This window comes from Rhinoderma darwinii, chromosome 11 (assembly GCF_050947455.1).
Source record: "Rhinoderma darwinii isolate aRhiDar2 chromosome 11, aRhiDar2.hap1, whole genome shotgun sequence".
Taxonomy (NCBI): Eukaryota; Metazoa; Chordata; class Amphibia; order Anura; family Rhinodermatidae; genus Rhinoderma; species Rhinoderma darwinii.
The window spans coordinates 76,062,391-76,084,892 of NC_134697.1; the positions used below are offsets into that span (position 1 = coordinate 76,062,391).

The 22,502-nt window shown below is 45.1% G+C and overlaps 1 protein-coding gene across 2 annotated transcripts in view; it reads right to left on the reverse strand.

The window, feature by feature from the left end:
• PARG (poly(ADP-ribose) glycohydrolase) overlaps positions 1 to 22,502 on the reverse strand; it is a 116,496-nt gene that overhangs the window by 42,481 nt on the left and 51,513 nt on the right. For both annotated transcript variants that reach the window (XM_075841758.1, XM_075841759.1), the window contains one exon: positions 13,421 to 13,575. In XM_075841758.1, the coding sequence (XP_075697873.1) occupies positions 13,421 to 13,575 (155 nt within the window). The remainder of the gene's footprint in view (positions 1 to 13,420; positions 13,576 to 22,502) is intronic.

The window sequence follows — 22,502 nt, forward strand, 5'->3', positions numbered from 1 at the left end:
AACGCCTCAGCCCCCATTGAAATCAATGGGAGGCATTTTGATTCCCTTCTCTTCTATTCTAAGATTAATTTCTACCTTTCCCACAAGACCTGGTGTGTTTTTTCTAGAGACTTCTCTCCCTGTACGTGTCCCCCCCCCCCCTGACGTTCGGTAACTGTGAAAGGACCGTATACCATAATGTATTATAATGTTTTTTATGGTTTGACTCGTCATTATACAACTTACGCTTTGTACACACAAGACTTCTAATTGTCAATCCTAACAATTATTTTGTATATTGTGATCACTGTCGCTCTTCGACATATTGTAATTGAATTATTGCCTTTCTGAAAAAAACCTCAATAAAAAGTTATCGACACAAGAAATCAATGGGAGGCGGTTTCGGCCATTTTTTGGCAGTTGAAGGTTTCCGCGTCAAAAAAACTGGTGTGAACTGGGCCAAGGGGATATTCTGACGATTTTGTGCCGCTGATTGGAAGAGAGTCGACGACCAACATGGCTCTCCTTCTCGGGTGCAGCACTTCCATCCTTCTCAGAGGGACTGCACCAGGGACTAACAGTATCAGGTAGGAGAGGAGCTGCACGTCCTCACTGCTCAGATATTTTTTAGATGCCGGCTTCTAAAGTGTCCTATAACGGGAAAGCCTTAAGGTCTATCATGTGCCACACAAAATTTGTAGGCAACTGCACTATTGGGTGGCTGAGGCGTCATAAACCTGCATGGCTACTAATTTGTGTTAGACTTGGTCTCTCTTTCCCGTGTATGGGTGAAAGCAGTAGGCAAGAAAGTAAGAAACGAATAAGTTAGAGCTAAACAGCTATGACAAGATTCAGTGCCGCATTTATCTCTGTACTTTGCCCGCTGCTACAGCACTGGAGATTGATCGCTAAAAATAAACTCATTTCCCATTGCAAGATGAACGGCAAGCTGCTCCCTCCAGCTTGTACGGCCATTACATTTAAGAACCGAGCCAAATGCAGCCGGCAAAGTCTATGACAATTAGGTCATCGCTGCCTCGACATTTATCTCCGCAAATTGGACGGCGTCTAGAATTTGATTGAACCTCATTATACCAATTTACAGCCATCATTGGAGAATGTGTTTTTTCTCCTGGGTAATTGGTATCAATGTCCCTATCGGACTACTGGTAAGAACAAGAAGCCACTGTCCTCCGTGTATGGAAGGACACCTCCCGTAAACGTGGCCATTTCCCACAGTAATTACTCCTTCACTCTCTAATGAAGAATTATTTGGCCCTGCTCTTTGTGAATATATATGTTCAGTCAACTACATAGCTATTCAAGAGACACAATACAGGGCTCCATGTACCCACAGAGATCTCCAAGGTTCAATCACTTTTATAGTCACACTTGTAGTCCAGGGCCAGAGAGGGAGGCAGATAGTCCCTGATCCGCAGTGCTGGAGCGAGGGATATCCTGGCAAGGACATCTTTATTCCAAATTTACTATTACAATTCTACTGGGAACCTGGGTGAGATCTGGTAATGGACTTATTTCTGTGGCTTACATGTTTCGGAGTAGGCTATTCCAACACACCGAATGCACGGTGTGGCCAAACATGGTGTCAACTTAAATGGAGTCAGTTTTTTGACGTTTCTTTTTTTATTGTGCAAGGCATTGCCCACAAACCTTTATTAGACGTCTTGGTTCTTTCAAAACGGCAAAAATCCACTTTACTGCCTCCACGGGCCGTATGCCAATAAGGCACAAAGAGTCCTCCGTAGCAAGAAGTGTCCTGCACTTTCTTCAGCCACGCTGCTGCCTCAGGGGCCACTTTTTCCAAATCCTGCACATGCATCGATTTCGGTCGGTTACTAACTGCACGGCGCAGGATTTGGATGAAGCCGGTCTGGCGCAGCAGCTTTGCTGAGGGAAGAGGGAAGGAAATGGCATGACACTTCCTAAACGGCGCGCGGAGGCATTAAAGTAGATTTTTGCAGTTTTTAAAAATAAAAAAAAACAAGCCGCTTAAATAAGGGTACATGGGCAATGCTTTTTAAGATAACAGGCCAGCGGTGTACGCAGCTTGGGAGTGAATAATCTCCCCCTTTTCAATCACCCTAATAGGGGATTGTGAGTTTTTTAATCTTCCCATTCAGGACCCTCATCTGTTGGCTATGAAGAGGATCTCTTGCTCTGGAGGACCAGTGAGACGGAAGCCTGTGCTAGATCATGTATTTTATAATCCTGTTCTTATGAACAACATTCAATTCTGCAAACCAGTTCGTGTAATAAACGGTCTCTACTTTGTTTCTCTCTCTCTCTCCACAAACTGAAAAGGGCTTCGTATTTCCCGGAAATGTCTGACCACAAACGGAGAAGATACGTCCTCTCTTCTAGAAATAACATATTACAAACTCTGAGCACGTGGTGAAGAACATGATGACTGCATTTATAATAATCATGTGAATGTATACGTGTTCTCATGATGATTGATGGAGCAGAGGCCAACACCCCTTTTAACGATATATAATCTATGTACCGTTTCCTAATAAATCAGAGAATTTTGATTACACTCACATATTGTGTTAGCGTGCGGTTTCTCTCCGATGCATCGTACCATTTGCATGATCCCCCTATTTGAAACCAGAGACTACAACAAGGTCCAGCTGATGACCTGCCTAAATTGATGTCCACAACACCTGGTAGGTCAATGCATTACTCGGACAGCTCATTGCTTTCAATTTCCCCTACGGTGATGCTGCAGGGATATTAAACACTTGCTGGTGGGTTCCCTCACAGATAACAGATGATCGTTAGGGGATCTGCTGCTGGGACCCCCAACGATCATCTGATCGTTGGGCGTACCCTTCTAACAAAAAAGGATTGTCCAGTATGGATAGTTTGTACTACTCTGCTGCTAAGGATACATTCAGACGCAAATGACAAAATCTCAGCTGGACTGACCCTATGTTTTAATGACTTAATATTTTGTTACGGATTCCTTATAGCTATGTAGCATCACCTTAAAGTAGGTTTTATTAATAAAACATTGAATCATATTATTTTAAGCAACCTTGTAATTGGTCTTTATTAAAAAAAAAAATACTGTACGAGTTACAGCTTCTATGTATCCTGGATATATAGAAGCTGTGTCTTGCGCTCAAACACAAATCCGTTAGTCCTGCAGGGCCGATGGCTTTGGTGACAGCGGGTCCTGCGTGTCTCTGGTACGCAGGATCCACCTGTTTTCCATCACATTTAAGTTTTGAACAGATTTGGGTTTGAGCACAAGATACAGCTTCTATATATCCAGGATAGATAGAAGCTGTATCTCAAAAAGTAAAGAATTTTCCTTAAAAAAGAGCAATTGCAAAGTTGTTAAAAATAATAGGATACATTTTTTATTTTTAAATAAAACAAAGCATTCAAAGGTTTATATAGCCTTTAGGACAAACTCTAGATTTTAGGAGACAAATTAGTACTTTCCAGTTACCGGTTTGAATTTTTTAAAAAGAAAAAGTAAAATCCATTAAGAAAAAACAACATAAGAAAAAACAAAAACCAGTGACAGTAGAAAATGTGTAGGGGCAATGGTTACCTAGCCTTAAATTGCATGTTGGTTATTAAATGTATGTAGCTGGCAGGTTGCGTCACGGCTTGTCATCTCTCTTCACCTTTATCCTTACAATATCCAGCATTTGGGTAAACACCTCAATGTTAGAATAAGGGCGGGAGAAGCATCTCCCCAGCTGAAATCATAATTGAAAATATTCACAATATCTGAATTTCTTCATTTATAGGACGCGGCTGTATAAATGGAGCCGCAAGGCGATGCTTCTTCCGAAATTAAGTCATTGACAAATTACTTGCAGGAAAGATTTTTCCTCCAGCGAGTCAGATCTCCTTTATATTTATTTCTCTCTTCTTGTAAGAGGTTCTGTCAAGCTGCCACGTAACCCTGCTACAATTAAAGCGGGAGACAGATGCGGGCATCCGAACTGCCAGCCAAGGGAGTGACTGTTTATCTTCTGCCTTCCATCTTCCCGGGAAATCGATGTTAATCAAATCAGAGATCTTATAATAGATATTTAGCCATGCAGAATACAGGAGCGCAGACAGAACAAAAGGTCACAGATACCGAACATCAAAAGCCATAACATTTAACTCAATATAGAAAAATCTAAACGAGACTATTTGGATTCTGATAGTAGCACAACCCTTTAACTGAAGCTCGGCATTGACAGAAAAAAAAAAACGGTTCACTAAAGGAGTCGGTCTCTGGCAGTCACTTTCCATCAGCCCGGATAACGCTGAATTAGAGGAGGAACCTCGGGAAGCGCAAATTGGTGAAATATGGCTTTCTATAGGAGCTAAAATACAAACATGGAGACTTCCGGTTCCGGCGCTGGTGATGCAGGACGCGAGTGACTGAGCTCCAGCTCCCGTCCAGCCTGTAAGCTCGCAATAGTCGCTACGGCGACGATAATCAACGGGGAAGTCACCAGCCTTGCACACGGCAACATCATCGGTGGTGCCTGTATGGACAGGTACCTCCTCAGAAGCGCGCAGAAGCCAGCCATGGAGGAATCAGCCGCGGCCGTGGTAAAGGGAGGTAAGATGGCGGCGCTTCCCGCCACTGCGACCCTGCTATACACACAGGAAGATGAGCTGCAGCACCATCAGTCCCAGCTTTCAAGCCCGGCAGAGCATGTACTGTCCGCTCTTCCAGTAGCCATTGACTATGTAACCCTGGCCCGTGAAGTAGCCAAACAGATAGCGCCAGACCTGCAAAAGGCGCTGGAAAAAACGGTGCAAGATTCTCTAAACCGCGTGCATGCGGAGCTGGCACAAGTCACTATCAGAGCTGATGAGTTAGAACAGCGTATGACGCTGCTGGAGGATGAAAATGAACGCCTGCAATCCAAACTCAAAGGGGTGCTGTCTGTTACTGCGCAGTTGGGGGACAAGGTGGAGGATCTGGAAAACCGCTCCAGGAGGAGCAACCTGCGACTGGTGGGGCTGAAAGAAGCGGTGATATCTGCTGATTTGCAACGAGTGTGTGAGAGGACATTGCCGGAAGCCTTAGGTCTCCCCCGTCCATGCCGGGTGGAGAGGGCGCATAGGGTGGGGCCGGACCCCAGAAACCTCCCAGCAACAGCTGACCACAATTCACATCGTCCCAGACAAGTGATCTTCAAACTATTGGATTACAATGACAAGGTGGCACTCATGAAAGCTTTCCGCAGCAGATCGCGTCCTTTGGAAATAATGGGCATGAAAGTGCTACTATTTGAGGATTTCTCGGCGGAGGTTGCAAAACGAAGGCGGGCTTTCAGCAAGATCTGCACCGCGCTGTTCCAAGCGAGAATACGCTTTAGCCTGCAGTACCCAGCCATCCTGCGGGTGTTTCAAGAGAACGGGCGGAACAAGGTTTTCACCACTCCACAGGAAGCGGAGGACGCACTTGCGGAGCTTTGTGGGAACAGATCACAGCAAGAGGAGCGTCACAGTCCAGTACATAGTCCGCAGCGCAAGTCAAGAGAAGACAAAAGGAACCGGCTAAATATGGAGCGTACCTGGGCAGAAGCCTTAATGCCCACACCTGGAAGATCCCGGGGGGGGTCGAGCCGGAAATAGAGGGGACTCTCCGAAGCCGCAGAGGCGAACACGGGACCGCACCCGATCCACGTCTCCTGATTGACGGACGAAGTCCTTTTTTGGCGCATTTTATTTAAGCTGTTGTGATGATGATTTTGTGGACGCTGTAGACCAATTGCAGATTCCGACCAGATACAGATAAGTTTACAGATAATCTGAAAGTTATTGAGGGGGATATTTTGCAGTCTTATACAGCACTATGTATCGGTCAATAGTTGACCTATTGTTACAATGCTACAATGTTATCAAGGTTGAAGTATATGCATTCTGATATTTCCCTGCTTTTTCACTGCAAGATATTTGTGAGGGAGTTAGATCAGGATCTGAGATTGTCCCTGGTGGGCGGGATTGAACGGGAGTGATACAATGCCTCCCCCACGCAAGGGATTAGTGTTATCTGTTACAATGGCAGACTGAGGGAAATTGTGGTAGGAGATAGGGGACACGGAGGTAGGGAAACCTTGAAGCGAAGCAAGGTTCATAGGGAAATGTGAGGATGAAATCCTAACGGACTCTAGGCTGTTAAAGTAATGATAAGGGAATGTACATAAGGGTGCGCAGGCGACAAAGAGGTACTGAGGGGGAAAGGGCAGGTGTTACTTCCTCATGGAAGGAGCCATATAGGCAGGCTGGGGGGGGAGGGGGAGGGAGGGGCGCGTTCTGGCATAACAGAAAAAAGTGAAGTCACATACACCAGTGGGTATTAAGGGACTGCTAACCCTTGCCGCAGGTGATTTTATGATTTTGTTAGGTAAGGGATGGTTGGCCTTGTTGGTTCTGGCATACAAGCCAGGGTTTGGTTATGATGTTAATGTTAATGTTTGAACATGGCTCTTGGGAAAAGACGGATCTGACTCCCTGGACTCCACACGACTTTTAGGGACTTTAGCTCATCTTAAACACGGTCCAATAACATGAAAATAGTTTCCTGGAACGTTAAAGGGCTGAGATCCCCACAGAAACGGACCAAACTTTTAAGGCACATGAAACGATTGCATCCTGATGTGGCCCTATTGCAGGAAACTCACCTTACCGAGCCGGAGTTTAAGTATTTGCAAAAGTTCTGGGTGGGTCAGGTTTTTGGCTCGTCGGCAAGGGAGGGTAAGGCGGGAGTTAGAATTCTGGTACATAAAAACTTTGCGTTTACGCTGGTGTCCCAGGAGCGGGATGACGAGGGCCGTTGGATCCATCTAGTGATGGAGCATGCAGGGGAAACCATCAGTATTCATAATGTGTATGGCCCAAATACGGTTAACACTGGTTTTTTTGGTCACTTGGAAACCCAACTCCAGCAGGATCGCACTAGGTTTTTGATTTTAGGGGGAGACCTTAACACTGTAAGGTCTTCAAAGGAGGATAGGAGCGCAGGGACTAGTTCGCAGAGAAATAGAGATAAGGTCTTGCCCGACTTTTTAAGACACACGGCCCTAATAGATGCGTGGAGGAGTTTACACCCAGATGCGCGGGAATATACACATTTCTCTCATGTTCATCAGTCATGGTCGCGTATTGATTATTTGTTAGTTAGTGACGCAATGGCGCGACGTTTACGTGAAGCGGCAATTGAAGATTTAGTTATTTCGGACCATGCTCCGGTTACCATTACATTGGCTGACACAGTAGCTAGAGGAACGGATTTTATCTGGAGGTTTCCCGCTTTTCTGGCAAAGGATGAGGGCTTTACACAGAAGCTTAAGGGGTGGTGGATGGAATTCGATGGGGATAATGTAGCGCATCGCTCGGAACCGTCATTGTATTGGCGTACAGCCAAGGCGGTAATAAGAGGGAAAATCATGCAGTATATGTCTAATCTTAAACGTAAGACGACCGAAGGATACAAGGCAGCGAGCGACAGATTACGGCGTGCGTACACAGCATTACTACATTCACCATCAATGCTATTGGGGGAGGAATGGAAGGATCAGTTTGATCAATGGTTAGACAAAAGAGAGAGTATTTACCGGTCCCAATTTGATGCTGATTTAATGCGTTTCGGCAATAAGGCGGGCAAATTATTAGCGCGGTTAGCAAAGGGGAGGTATGCACCGGCACATATTTCAACACTTAAAGAATCAAACGGAACTCCTACCTCGGACCCAAAAAAAATCAATACCATATTAAGTAAATATTACCAAGCCCTTTACTCAGAAACACCCATAGATCTCCAAAAAGGGAGGGAATTTTTGGAGAAGGTGAAGTTGCCAGGGCTCACCCAGGAGCAGAATGGTCATTTGAGCGCGGAGATTACACTAGAGGAAGTTTGGAGCGCCATTAAAACATTATCTAACGGAAAGGCCCCGGGTCCGGATGGATTCACAGGGGAGTTTTTCAAATCTCTGAGAGAAGAAATCAGCCCTACCTTGGTGGCATATTATAATACTTTACTAGGAACGGGAGCTTTACCAGCAGAGGCCAAGGTAGCGCATATAAAGGTGTTACCCAAGAAGGGGAAGAATCCTCTTGACCCGGGGTCGTACCGCCCCATCTCGCTGATAGATCAAGATCAGAAATTGCTCACAAAAATTTTGGCCAATCGACTGGCTATGTATCTACCCATACTGGTGGGAAAATGTCAGGTAGGCTTTGTAAAGGGCAGGGCTGCAGTGACAAATTTACGCAAGGTATTGACGGTGCTAGAAACAGTCAGGCACGATCCCCAGCCAGGTACCAGGCCGGCACTTTTAGCGCTAGACGCAGAGAAAGCCTTTGATAACATACAATGGGAATGGCTGGGGATGGTGTTAGACAAAATGAACATTCAGGGAGATTTCCGGGTCTTCCTGAAGGGAGTCTACACTAGCCCGCAAGCACGCGTTCATTCCTCGGGGTTCCTATCAGATCCCTTCCAATTACATAAAGGAACACGACAGGGTTGCCCCTTGTCGCCCCTGCTATTCAATCTAGCACTGGAACCTATGGCCAGATTCTTGGAGGAATCGGATATGTTCAGAGGCATTCAAGTGGGATCTTGTGCAGTGAAATTAGCCCTGTTCGCTGATGATGTCATACTTTTTATGTCAAACCCTCATGAGCATTTAGGGAAGGTTTTTCAATTTTTGCAGGAATTTGGGCAATGCTCAGGATACAAAGTCAATATAGCTAAGAGCGAACTGCTGGAGTTGGGCAGGCCATTGCCAAAGACCTTTTGGCAATCCTTGGGTTGTGGGATATCACCGGTGGAACACTGCATTACCTATCTGGGTATCAAAATAGGGAGGGTACCAGACACTCTGTATGGCCTAAATTATCCCCCGTTAATTAAAAAAATACAAGCTGAACTCACTAGATGGGGCCAATTGCCGTTGTCCCTCTTGGGAAGATGTCATCTGATCAAGATGGTTAGTTTTCCTAGATTGCTATACCCCTTTCAAACGCTACCTCTCTTATTGAAGCATGTGGATGTCTCGAAATTGACGGCTTCATTCACTAAATTTATATGGGCAGGAAAAAGGCCGCGCATAGCACTCACCAAGTTCATGATGGGTAAACAAGAAGGGGGTGTGAACTTTCCGAATGTCAGGGGTTATAACGTGGTCTGTCTTATGCGTCATGTAGTAGATTGGCTTCATGAAACAAGTAATTATTCCAATTTAGATCTGGAAGGGGAGTATGCTTCACCTTGGAACCTGAAAGCTTTGTTACATTGTAGAATCGCTTCTCTTCCGTGCCGTCTCAAAACCTCCATTGTATTGAGAGATACAGTTCTAGCTTGGAAAGTGGTACGTAAGCAGTTTGGGTTACCCCACCTGGTATCGAAGTATATGCCGTTGAGCGGTCATCCGGAGTTTTTACCGGGAATGGACAAGGGGGACGGAATTGCCTCATGGGGGAGGGTAGGCATTGGTAGCGCAGGGGATCTTATGCATACAGAGGAAAAGAGGTGGTTAACTGGGGAGGAAATCACCACTAAACTCAGACCCATAGTAGATAGAATCAATTTTTTGCAAGTACTTCAGGTACGAACATTTTGTACCTCCAGGCTCAGGGATTTGAGTAAGGAAGCTACTACGCACACTCTGGATGAGGTCATAGGTCCAACAACTGGGCGGGCGACCATTTCAGGAATGTATAGAGCATTGAAAGAGGGTTTTGTTCGGCCGCAATCAAGGATTAGTTTTAAAAGCTGGGAACGGTGGACTCAGGATCCAGATATAGGAGAGACCATACTGGGGGGTTCAGAGACGGTACGGAAGAGTGTGATAAATGAGAGCTGGAGGGAAACCTATTTCAAGTTGATGCATACAGCTATATATGGCTTTAATATCTTGCCCTCACAATCTTTCCCTGATCGCATTACAAGTTGTCCCAAGTGCAATACACCACTGACGAATTTGTGGCATGGAGTGTGGGGGTGTGTACATACGAAACGATTTTGGGGGATGGTACAGAAATATATTAAGGACCATTGGAAAACGAATCTCCCAATGACGCCTCAAGCGCTACTATTCCATCAGGCGCGGCCGCCAGAGGAAGAGGGTGCTCGAGGAGTAAGATCACCTCCCGTGTTGGTGCACACGATTTTACTGGTAGCTTTGAGATGCCTCCTGAGTCACTGGTTAGAGGCAGACACGCCGGGGTTAGAAGTGATTGTGTCACGGCTGAAACAGTTATTGGTTCTTGAGAGGGTGGAGGTGGAAAGGCGGAAGGAAACGGGAACCAAGAAGCTATTTGATAAGTATTTATAGAAACGCAATGTACAACAGCCGAAATAGCGGAAATTGTTAGGCCTTTCCAGTACACAAAGTGGTACTGCACGCAGCTCTTGGCAGGCGTTTTAGGGAGGATGCAACTGTGAACCAGCTGGGGGAGAAAGGATGAGTGGAAACTCATTGATGATCTAGGTGGTGTTGGAGTTGGGGGAGTCATGTTTGTTTGGTCCATCTGAAGATCGACAATTATGCCATGTTTCTATGTTGGTGTGTTTATATGTTATGTTGAATTTAATTTAAAAGTTAATCCCATGACAGTTGAGTGCTGCGCACTCATGATGTAACTCTTACGTGAAATGTTTGTAAGAAAATGTGAAAACTGACAATAAAAAGGATATTTAAAAAAAAAAAAATACAAACACGGTGGTTCCACGACCCTCTCTACCAATAATAGGTCACATCACGCACCTGCCTTCAACCCCAACCCTTCCTGAATGGCAAACATATAGTGTAAAGCCTTAAAAGAGCATCCGTCTCGTATATCAAACCTACTGAAAGTGAATAGTGAGGATTAAATAAAAAGGTGATGACTATCCACAGCGAAGAATTACCCTAAAACACAATCACTTGTGATCGAGGTTGTCCAGGATTAGGAAAAACATGCCGGACACTACCCATAGACAGGTGTGGTGCTGTTTTGTCAGACGGAAACCATGTCTTTCTAATCCTGGACAACCCCTTTAAGTAGTCACTTATCCAGTGCACTTCACCCGCAGTGAAGACGATATAATCCGAAAAAGGCTACATTTCTTTCTATGCTTTTTCCTGTATTTCCCTCATTATTTACTATATCCTAGGGATTTACGGCGTTATTTTAGGGAATATTACACTCTGCGGCTTGGGCCACACCTACTATAAATCATTCTGACATTGTATTACTAAGTAAAGCATTGAAGCGACTCGGGTATTGTAGGTGTGGTGCAGTAAAATCTATAAGATGATTACATTCCTAATGTACTATACCTTTAATCAACACAATGACATTAATTCCTATTGCTGGTCTGAAGAAACAGCCTATGAAGGGATTGTTTGTATGTTGTAACCATTGAAAAATGACGGTTCCAACATACAGGGCACGATCCGGACACAACATCTGGCAGAGTGGAGTTTGCCATTTGACACAAGTCACGATGTGATATCGTGATATGAGAGCTGTGGATTTATATATGGCTGCAGGTAAGCCTACGGCATCATGGGCCAACCTGCTAAACACTATTGTAGCCCCCCAGAACCCTCAAAGTAAAACAGACACATTTCCCTTGGGAAAAATTTGTGGCTCACACAATCTTTATTGCAAATATGGAGAAAAGAAAAGTTGATCAGGAATGCTGCCCAAATAGTCACACTGCCTCAAACGCTTAGCACGCCCAAACCAGCACCTGGTCACTGTGGACCAATGGTACAACTTCGCTGCCGACGCCCTCACGTGGTCACTCTTTTATCCACAGAACACCACACCTGGCCAATGCTAGTTCAGTCGTTCAGGAGACTAAAAAATAGTTCAGAGCAAAATTATGATCAACCAATTAAATGAAGATTATTCTCTTTATTACGTTCCCATTATTCCATTTTCTCACTTGAGCAGCATTTTGTGCTCCATAGCGGCCAGCCATTTTGGAGGTCACAGAGAATCTGCTTCAAGCCGGGCATACACATAACAGAATGATCGGCCGCAATGATCAATTGTCCGTGGGAACGTCCATACAAAAAATCCAACCAACAACAGAAGAGACTAAACTGGCAGATCAGGGAGTTCGTTTAAAAAAAAAAGTGACTCCCAGAGTCTGTTGGGGCAAAGTAGCAAATAAATTCAGCTGATCACACGTACACCTGTAGTTTCAGCTGATCACACGTACACCTGTAGATTCAACTGATCACACGTACACCTGTAGTTTCAGCTGATCACACGTACACCTGCAGTTTCAGCTGATCACACGTACACCTGTAGCTTCAGCTGATCACACGTACACCTGTAGCTTCAGCTGATCACACGTACACCTGTAGTTTCAGCTGATCACACGTACACCTGCAGCTTCAGCTGATCACACGTACACCTGCAGTTTCAGCTGATCACACGTACACCTGTAGCTTCAGCTGATCACACGTACACCTGCAGTTTCAGCTGATCACACGTACACCTGTAGTTTCAGCTGATCACACGTACACCTGTAGTTTCAGCTGATCACACGTACACCTGTAGTTTCAGCTGATCACACGTACACCTGTAGTTTCAGCTGATCACACGTACACCTGTAGTTTCAGCTGATCACACGTACACCTGTAGTTTCAGCTGATCACACGTACACCTGTAGTTTCAGCTGATCACACGTACACCTGTAGTTTCAGCTGATCACACGTACACCTGTAGTTTCAGCTGACCACAGCCAAAATTTTCCAACTTGGCAGATCAGATGTTCGGCAGACATCGGCCATCGCGACTGATTGTTCGCGTTCATTTTTATTAAATGATGATCGTCCAAATCAACCATATCAGCCGACATTTATCTCAAGTGTATGTTCAGTTTTAAATTGGTATTCCAAGACTTCTATATTGATGGCCTATCCTTAAGGATGCGTCATCACTATCAGATCAGGGATTAGTAACGGTGCCGGGAGTCGTACCTCCACCCATCTGATGTTGATGTTGATGACCAGTCCTAAGGATAGGCCATCAACATAAAATTCCCGGAGTACCCCTTTAAATTAGTCAGTCATCTGCTTGCATATAGACAAATCCAGATCTTTCCCCACTCTCTGCACCCAGCATGTCAATCATGTGATTATTGCTCCCTATTATTAGTCATATCCTTGCGCCCTCTGTGCCCACTTGGTTAAGCAAACACAGGGTGGCATCTCTCCACATAGGTAAGAACCTCAGGCATCATGGAAGCTTACAATGCAAACCCTTTCTCCTAGGGTTTCTATTTATGCCACTAGAGGAAGATGTCAAGGAGAAAACAGAACTACGATACCTGGTTTGATACGCATTTTAAAAGTGCGCCCAGAATCACATCTCCGCAATTCATTTGTAGACAATAACTGGAAATACAGTTTAATGTACGCAGGTAAGTTGGTAAGAATGGCTCTACCTGTTGAAGTTGATGTCTGGGTAAGTGGAGTACTCAGACTTTCTGGAATTTCTGCGTGGGAAGGTACAGAAGAAAGCGTTGGCGAGCAGACACGCTATCTGTTCCTGTGACATGGTGATTGAATGATTCTTTCCTTTCTTCAGCAATGGAATTGGCTGCAACAAGAAGGTGGGAGGAGAAGGTCAGCGAAAACCTTACAATTTGGAAAAACATGAGCAGGTGATTGAATTGACCAAATTAAAGCAAAAACGAATTTGATATTTTTAGCTGGTCCTTAAATCAAGCGCACCATTAAGCGGGAGTCATTTATCCTGGTGACTGCTAAAAGGGGCTCAGTCTGACACACAAGATATACAATCAATAAAAATAATAGAGGGCCTTGGAGTTATAGATCAAGCTATAAACCTGGGAAGAGATCAGAAAAAACAAAACAAACATAGAACAGCATCAAACAAGTATAAAGAAAGGACTTACCATTCATGAAATCTGTTTCCTAACATTAAATGATGATGGGTTCTCCAATAGCACACTTATGGTATACTGATGGAAGACCAAATGGTCGGACCCCAATGACCGCTGTATCAAAGTCCCTGAAGTGTTGCCCATTGGCCTCACTCAGGAGACACCGGGTAGGTCCATTATAATGATAATGAAATAAGTAAAGAAACTGAAATGCAAGGTTTGCACTTGTATCATATCAATTTCTGATGTTGTGGGGAACGAGGGTCGAACTGATAGCATTTTTACCCGCCATATCCTCTGTTAACCCTAAAGTTTTATCAGAGGTGTTTAGCATCTGCTTAGGGCCTGTTCACATCTGCGTTGAAGGCTCCGTTAGCAGCATCGGTGGGCAGATTCCACCAAAAATACCAGAACCAATAGCACAGGCTATGATTTACAGTAAATTCACAGACACACTGATGGAATCCCAATGGAACCCATTAAAGTCAATGGGTTGCGTTGGGCGCCGGTTGTCTCAGTTGTTCAACGGAGCCTGTACTTCCGTCATTTTCGTTGTTCTGCTCCTCTGATGGCGCAGAACGGAAACCCGTTGTACCCGTGAACATAGCCTTATTCATGTGGTGGATTAAACGTACTTGTTAATGAGGGAGTCAGAAGGTGACAGCTGTTGGCCGACAGCCTACTAATGAATATGGCCAAATTTAAGGTGTGCAGCTTTAGGCCAGGGCTACACCGAGACTTTTTGTAATGCTACTGATTGATTTTAACTACTGAGTGACCGCTGCAGTCCACATCCATGAGCATCGCTATATATACTGAGGGTGCAGCGGTGCTCTGTAGTAAAGTGTTTGAAGTCCTTTGGAGCTAATCAGAAATTTCAAACAGTAAAAACCTGATCCAATTGTTGGTGCTAAATTATGGAAATTTCAAACTCTGGTGAAATTCTGAGATCATAGACAACCCTTCCCCCAACATCTTCTACCACCCTCAACAGGCCTGTCTCCTTTAATAAGGGCTATAGTCCAGTTTAACAGTTCGGTTGGCCAACAATTATTTAATACCTATGATCAATCTATCACCATCGTAAGAAAATCTGTAGCGTAGAAGAGACACTACAATTCCTCGTGAACACATGATGCCACACAGCCTCCCTGTGGATGATGCCAATCAGACCCCCTGTATATGCCACACAGCCCCGGTGTAATGATGCCACACAGAGGAATATTCTCGGACCGTCTCTGTAAATTCTGGAGAGTCCCAGAAAATTCACTACAGTTGACCACTATGTACAATGCCCTGTACTAGCACCACACTACCCTTGTAGTGAGCGCAACAATACACTACATTTAACTTTCGGCTGCCCTACATACTCACTGATGCAGCGCCGTCTCTCGTCTTCTTCAGGTGTGGTCTCTCGTCTGCACGGGAACTGCGAAGGCTGTGCGATGACGTCATTGCGTCGCCTTCGCAGAACCCATGAAGACGAGAGACCACACCTGAAGAAAACGGCGCTGCATTGGTGAGTATGCCGCCAATAGCCAGCAAGGGAGCTAGTAGTTCACTTGCCAATCCCCATGTCACAGATCCATTTTTAACGTGATACATGTATTGACAGCCGTTAAAAACGGATCCATTGACTTCCATGGGGGCAGTCTGGCCGTGAAAACTGGCAAAAATAGGACATGTCCTATTTTTTGATGGCCAATATTCACGGCCCGTTAAAAAAACGGCCGTGTGAATACACCCATAGAACATCATTGTTCTGAAAGCGGCCGTGTGACAGATGACACCAAACTATGTAGTACTGTTAAGTCTATGGAAGATGTTCGTGAATTGCAAGCGGATTTAAACAAACTGAGCGTTTGGTCGTCCACTTGGCAGATGAGGTTTAATGTAGATAAATGTAAAGTTATGCACCTGGGTACCAACAACCTGCATGCAACATATGTCCTAGGGGGAGCTACACTGGGGGAGTCACTTGTTGAGAAGGATCTGGCTGTACTTGTAAATCATAAACTCAATAACAGCATGCAGTGTCAATCAGCTGCTTCAAAGGCCAGCAAAATATTGTTGTGTATTAAAAGAGGCATGGACTCATGGGACAGGGATGTAATATTACCACTTTACAAAGCATTAGTTAGGCCTCCAGTTCATAGAAAGGATGCCCTGGAGTTGGAAAAAATACAAAGAAGAGCAATGAAGCTAATAAGGGGCATGGAGAATCTAAGTTATGAGGAAAGATTAAAAGAACTAAACCTGGCGTGGCCAGGGACGGATGTGAGCGGTCGCACTGAACCTTAGCTCCGTGAGCTGAACCCTGTATTTCATCCTGTGGAGAAAGTATTTCAGCCAAAATTCCTTACCTGTTGAGAAAGAAGGGTAGGAAACCCACTCGACAAAATATGGGACCCTCCAAGACATCGGGAGCGGTGGAAAAACTGAAAGAGTTCGCCAGGAACTCGGGACAAGATGGCGCCCGGGGGGAGCAGTCCTCGTCGGCACATGTTCAGGAGAGACGGCCTGCTGCACTCGCCGAGGCAGGGGAAGCGGTGCCCCCTGAGTTAATGCTGAAGCAGGTGACGGAGACGCTCCTGGCGGTGATTCTGGAGACACGTACCTCGGTAACAACGAAGGTGGAGGAGGTGAAGGTGGATGTCGGTCTGATTCGGCAGGACCTCCATAATCTGAGAGACCGGGTAACTCAGGTTGAGACAAGGGTTTCGGACCTGGAAGATGTGACGGCAGCAGTACCGCGCACGCTGAGAGACCTGTCGGGGAAAGTGGAGTTGTGGCGCCAAAAAGCAGATGATCTCGAGAATCGACTGAGAAGAAATAATCTGAGGATAATAGGCCTCCCTGAAAGGTCGGAGGGGCCTAGACCAGATGAATTTGTGGAGAAGTGGCTGAAAGACCTATTTCCGGATACAGTATTTTCAATGGCCTTTGCAGTTGAAAGGGCGCACAGAGTGCCAGCGAAACCACCACCACCCGGGGCAAATCCCAGACCATTACTGGCGAGATTGCTAAATTGCAAGGATCGAGATTTGGTGCTGCAGGCGGCAAGGCGCAAAGGAGTGATTAGAGTGGAGAACACGACGGTGTCCATTTTTCCTGATTTTTCCCCGGAGCTACAACGACAGAGGGCCTCGTACATGCACGTCAAGAGACGACTTCGGGAGCGTCAGATCCCATATTCTATGGCGTACCCTGCGCGACTGAGCGTTGTGGATGGAGAGAGATCAGTGTTTTTCACTACCCCTGAGGCGGCAGATGAGTGGCTCACCAGACATGGACGGTCTCCTCGACGCTGACTTGAAGACCACGTTTTATATGAAGGGGACAGTGAGTTTACATGATTGCAATATGCATTTTATGAGGGGTCCCTATGCAGTGGATGTTTGATCTTGCACACACAAGTGTTCTTGATGTACTGAGTATATGTATGTACTAAACCTTGAAGAAGATAAGGGGAGAGGGGCAGATATATTGAGGCGGCATAGGAGTAAAATGTTATAGTTTAAATGACTGGATTAATTACCCTCACGTTTATCTAAGTTATAAGAAAGGGAACATGGAATCTTATATGGCTGAAATACAGCTTAACAATGGGTGAAGCCATTGAGAAGGTACTATTGCTTATCTTGATTCCTCTGTGTTACTAACCTAAGCAGTGGAAACTTCCCCCGTTTTAATGCACTTTGCATTTTTTATGCCTTGTAGGCTTAAGCAGCTCCTGATGAGCTGAATTGTTCAAAGTTATTGGTTTAAGGTTCAAATCGGTTTTGCATGCCTGCTACATGATGACATGGGAACAGGGTCCCATTATCACTGCTCGCTGATTGTGGGGGGATGGTGCCTTCACATAGAGATATGGTATAGAGTGGAATATGGCGACGCTTAAATTTATGTCCTGGAATGTGAGGGGGATGGGAACGCCGGGTAAGAGAAATGTGATCTTTTCTATACTACGGAGGCACATGCCTCATATTATATGCCTTCAGGAAACGCATCTTACGGCAGATAAGGTGCATATGCTGGGTAAATCTTGGATTCAATGGGGGCGGCATGCTACTAGATCCTCAGCATCATGGGGAGTATCACTGCTAGTACATAGGAATTTACGCTGGGAGGCGTTACATACAAGAATAGATACTGATGGTAGATATGTGCTGGTTCATGCTAATGTAAACTCTGTCCCTTATGTCATAATTGGTATCTACAACCCGCCACAGGGCTCAATGAGTATACTCAGAGAGGCCATCACATTCGCATCCACTTATCAGGAGGCGCGAGTTATACTAATGGGGGACCTGAACCTCACCATAGACCCTCTGTTGGATCGCTTTACTGCTAGGTCGGGCCCCCGGGACCCCACGAGCCCCACTCCGCTAGCATCTATGATAGAGGAGATAGGATGGTTGGATCTATGGAGAGTGAGCCACCCGGGAATAAGGGAATACACGTGCCATACTCCGCAGTTTAACGCTCTGTCTCGCATTGACTACGTGATGGGATCTCCCGCCATTTTCTCAAGCATGGCTTCTATAGAGCACTTGCCCAGAGGGGTGTCGGATCATAGCCCGATTCTTTTACAGTTACATCAACGGGCAGAGGGAAGGAGGGGAGCTCTTAAGATACACCCATTTTGGTTGCAGTTGTTTACGGGAAGTGACAGAATACCTGACCAACTAGATGTCTTTTTAGAAGCGCATTCACAAGAACAAAATAGTGCACTGGTGTGGGATACATTAAAAGCGTATTTGAGAGGGTGCTTGAGATCCTCTATTTCCTATGTTAAACGCTCCTCAGCCAGACAAGAAATGGATTTAGCACAACAATGCAGGGGTTTAGAGGATACTTTCGTACGGGACCCATCCCAGGGTAACAGAGAAGCGTGGCTGGCAGCGGGCAGACAATACTTGCTTCTAGTCAAGGAAAAGGCAGCAAGAAGGATATTCTTCTCTAAACAATCCTTTTTTGAGCACGGTAATCAGTCGAGTAAGCTGCTTGCACAAATAGCGAAACAGAATACCATGTCCCCCCCAGTGCTACGTATATCCCAGCCAAACCAGGGTACAGCTAATACACCATTAGACATACTGAATAGATTTGCAGATTTTTATGGGGAACTCTACACTTCGCAGGCACAGTATTCGATGGAGGAATTGAACTCCTATTTAGATGGGGCACACTTCCCAGGGTTGTCAGAGGAGAATAGAATCAAGTTAGAGGCCCCTTTCTCGGTACAGGAGATAGAAGAATGCTTATCCTCCATGACAAAAGGGAAGGCGTCAGGTCCGGATGGTCTCCCTCTAGAGGTGTATATTAAATATGCAGATACTCTAAATCCCCAGTTATTAACTGTATTTGAGGACGCCTTTCAGAAGGGTGAATTACCAGTCTCGATGAGAGAGGCCACTATAGTTGTCATTTTGAAACCAGGAAAAAATTCAGAGGAATGTGAGTCGTACCGCCCGATATCCCTACTCAATGTGGATTATAAAATCCTAACCAAACTTTTAGCTAATAGACTTAGTGGCGCTATCACAGATATTATTCATCCGGACCAATCCGGTTTTATCCCAGGCAAGTCAACATCGGATAATATCCGCAGAGCTCAGGTGGTGACCCAGATAGGGTGGTGGGAGCAGCAGGACTGGGCATTGGCCTCGTTGGACGCGGCTAAGGCCTTTGATTCAGTAGAGTGGCCTTATTTGTTTGAGGTCCTTCGCAGATTTGGTTTTGGCGAGAGATTCCTTAAATGGATTAACATCTTATACAAAGATCCGAAGGCATCGGTGTTGGTCAATGGGATTTTGTCTCCCTCCTTTTGTCTCCATAGAGGTACGAGGCAGGGATGCCCCCTGTCCCCTCTTCTGTTTGCAGTGGCCATTGAGCCCCTGGCTATCCGCATCCGTCTAGATGCGGCTTTTCAGGGTATCCGCATAGGACCACGGGAGGATCGGATTGGTCTTTATGCCGATGACATGATTTTGTATATGGCTAATCCAAACGCCTCCTTACCAAGAGCAATGACAATACTGGAAGAGTTTGGACGGTTCTCAGGCCTATATATCAATTGGAGTAAGTCATTTCTTATGCCCCTTAGACCCGATAACTGTGGGTGGGATAAGGACTTCCAGGGCCTGCAGGTGGTTTCCTGTTTTAAATACTTAGGGGTCCATATAGTTAGGGATAGTGGCGCTTCATATGATCTAAATATATATCCCCTGTTGACATATCTGAGAGATAAATTTGCTGTCTGGAAGGCGCTCCCTATATCGACTGCAGGAAGAATAAATTTAATTAAGATGATAGTGCTGCCCAAAATGTTATACCTCCTAGAACACGCGGACACCCTGGTCCCTAAACGATTTTTCAACCTGGTAAGCTCCTTATTTTCCTCATTTGTATGGGGGGAGAGCCGCCCCAAGCTTAAACTTAGCACGCTCCAACGTCCCAAGGAACAGGCGGGGGCTGCTCTACCTGACGTGTTCTTGTATTACTTGGCAGGCCAATTAAGATTTATTAAAACATGGGTGGCTGAGGAACCAATGCCTAATGCAGATCTCCACTTGGCCCATTTTCTTAGGATCCCCTCTTTGTGGCCCATACTTGAGCCGCATGGATATAGCCCTAGGCATTCCTTGCCAATAATTAAACTAGCCAGACAGGTTTGGTCACATGTTAAGAAAGTTCTGGAATGGGAGGACATAGTTGCAGAGCTGCCACTTTGGTCTCATCAGGGTCTTTCTCATTTCAGGGGGATGCAGGATTCTGATTTTTGGATTGAAGTAGGTATAACGCAGGTGCAAAACCTGATAGATGACGAGGGACATATGATATCAGCCAGAGAGATACAGGATACATTCCGGGTCCCTGAGAGAGACGCATTCCGCTGTGTACAGATTAGGCATGCTTTACAATCCCAGTTCAGGGAAGATCAGAGATCCATTTCTTCACTTCCACTCATTGGTATTCTGAGAACACAGGGACCAAGGGGGATGGTATCTGCACTTTATACTTACCTCCTATCGCAGAGGGTCGCTCACGCTGAGATGTCGGTTGAGGTTGGATGGAGGGGTCTTATTCCTACATTATCTAGTGAGGACTGGGGGGAGGCCATGGGATCACATCTCTTGGTCTCGCCTGCAGCGAAGAATAAATTGACGCAATTGCACATCATACACAGATGTTATATTACCCCTATCAGATTATATCGGATGGGAAGGGCACATAACACACGATGTCCTAGATGCTCTCCAGATCAGGCTGGCTTTGATCACATGATGTGGTTATGCCCAGTCATAGCCAATTTCTGGAAAGAAGTGACGCAAATACTGTCCTCAATTATGACCAACCCGATTCCATGTGAACCAGGTCTATGCTTATTGGGGCTGTTGGGAGAGAGAACCCGGACACACTATGAGAGTATCTTCCTGCGAGAAGCCCTGTTCTTAGCCAGAAAAGCGATAGCCATCCGATGGATGGGGGACACTTTTCTGGATACATCACAATGGAAAAGCCTGGTCAATGCTATTCTCCCATATGAGAATATAGTATATAAACATAGAGGATGTCAATATAAATTCTTGAAAATCTGGGGAGAGTGGTACTTCTCACCTCTTGCCTCCTTCAGCGTGGGCGACCTTAGAGAATCCTTACCACTTCAAGTAGGAGGGATCTGAGATCTATTTGACCGGGTATTTAATGCCCTAGGTGTGAGAATGGAGCTTGGTTCTGGTAAATAACTGAGACCTGTATGTCTACAGAATCACAAATAAGTGTGACACTGACCTGCCTGCGTGCAGTGAATATTTGGAGTCTCCTGTGACTCGCCTTCATGTATAAATGTAAATTGCAAACTCTTGTTTCTAATGTGTATTCATGGTATGCAGGAATGTTAATGTCATTATTGTGTTTCCATTTGCTGATGATTTTTGTATGTACTTTTACAATAAACCGAGTTTAAAAAAAAAAAAAAAAAGAACTAAACCTATTTAGCCTTGAAAAAAGACAACTAAGGGGGGACATGATTAACTTATATAAATATATGAATGGCACATACACAAAATATGGTGAAATCCTGTTCCATGTAAAACCCCCTCATAAAACAAGGGGGCACTCCCTCCATCTGGAGAAAAAAAGGTTCAACCTGCAGAGGCGACAAGCCTTCTTTACTGTGAGAACTGTGAATCTATAGAATAGTCACTGCAGGAGCCGTCACAGCAGGGACAGTAGATGGCTTTAAAAAAGGCTTAGATAATTTACTAGAACAAAAAAATATTAGCTCCTATGTGTAGAAAGGTTTCCCTTCCCTTCCCCATCCCTTGGTTGAACTTGATGGACATGTCTTTTTTCAACCGTACGAACTATGTAACTATGTAACTGTGTAACTATGTAACTGTGATATAACAGATACAATTTTAAATTCCCACCTTCATTTCTAGTGTGCTGGAATTAAGATATTAGTACCTCAAATGTAATCTCACTAAACACCATATCAGAAACTTGCAGATAATATGGAAGGCAGGAGGGCCACCATGAGGAGGAAAGTGGGAATCCAGAGAGGATAAGGGATAAAGCGGCAGATATTCAAACTCAATTATGTTTGAAGAGC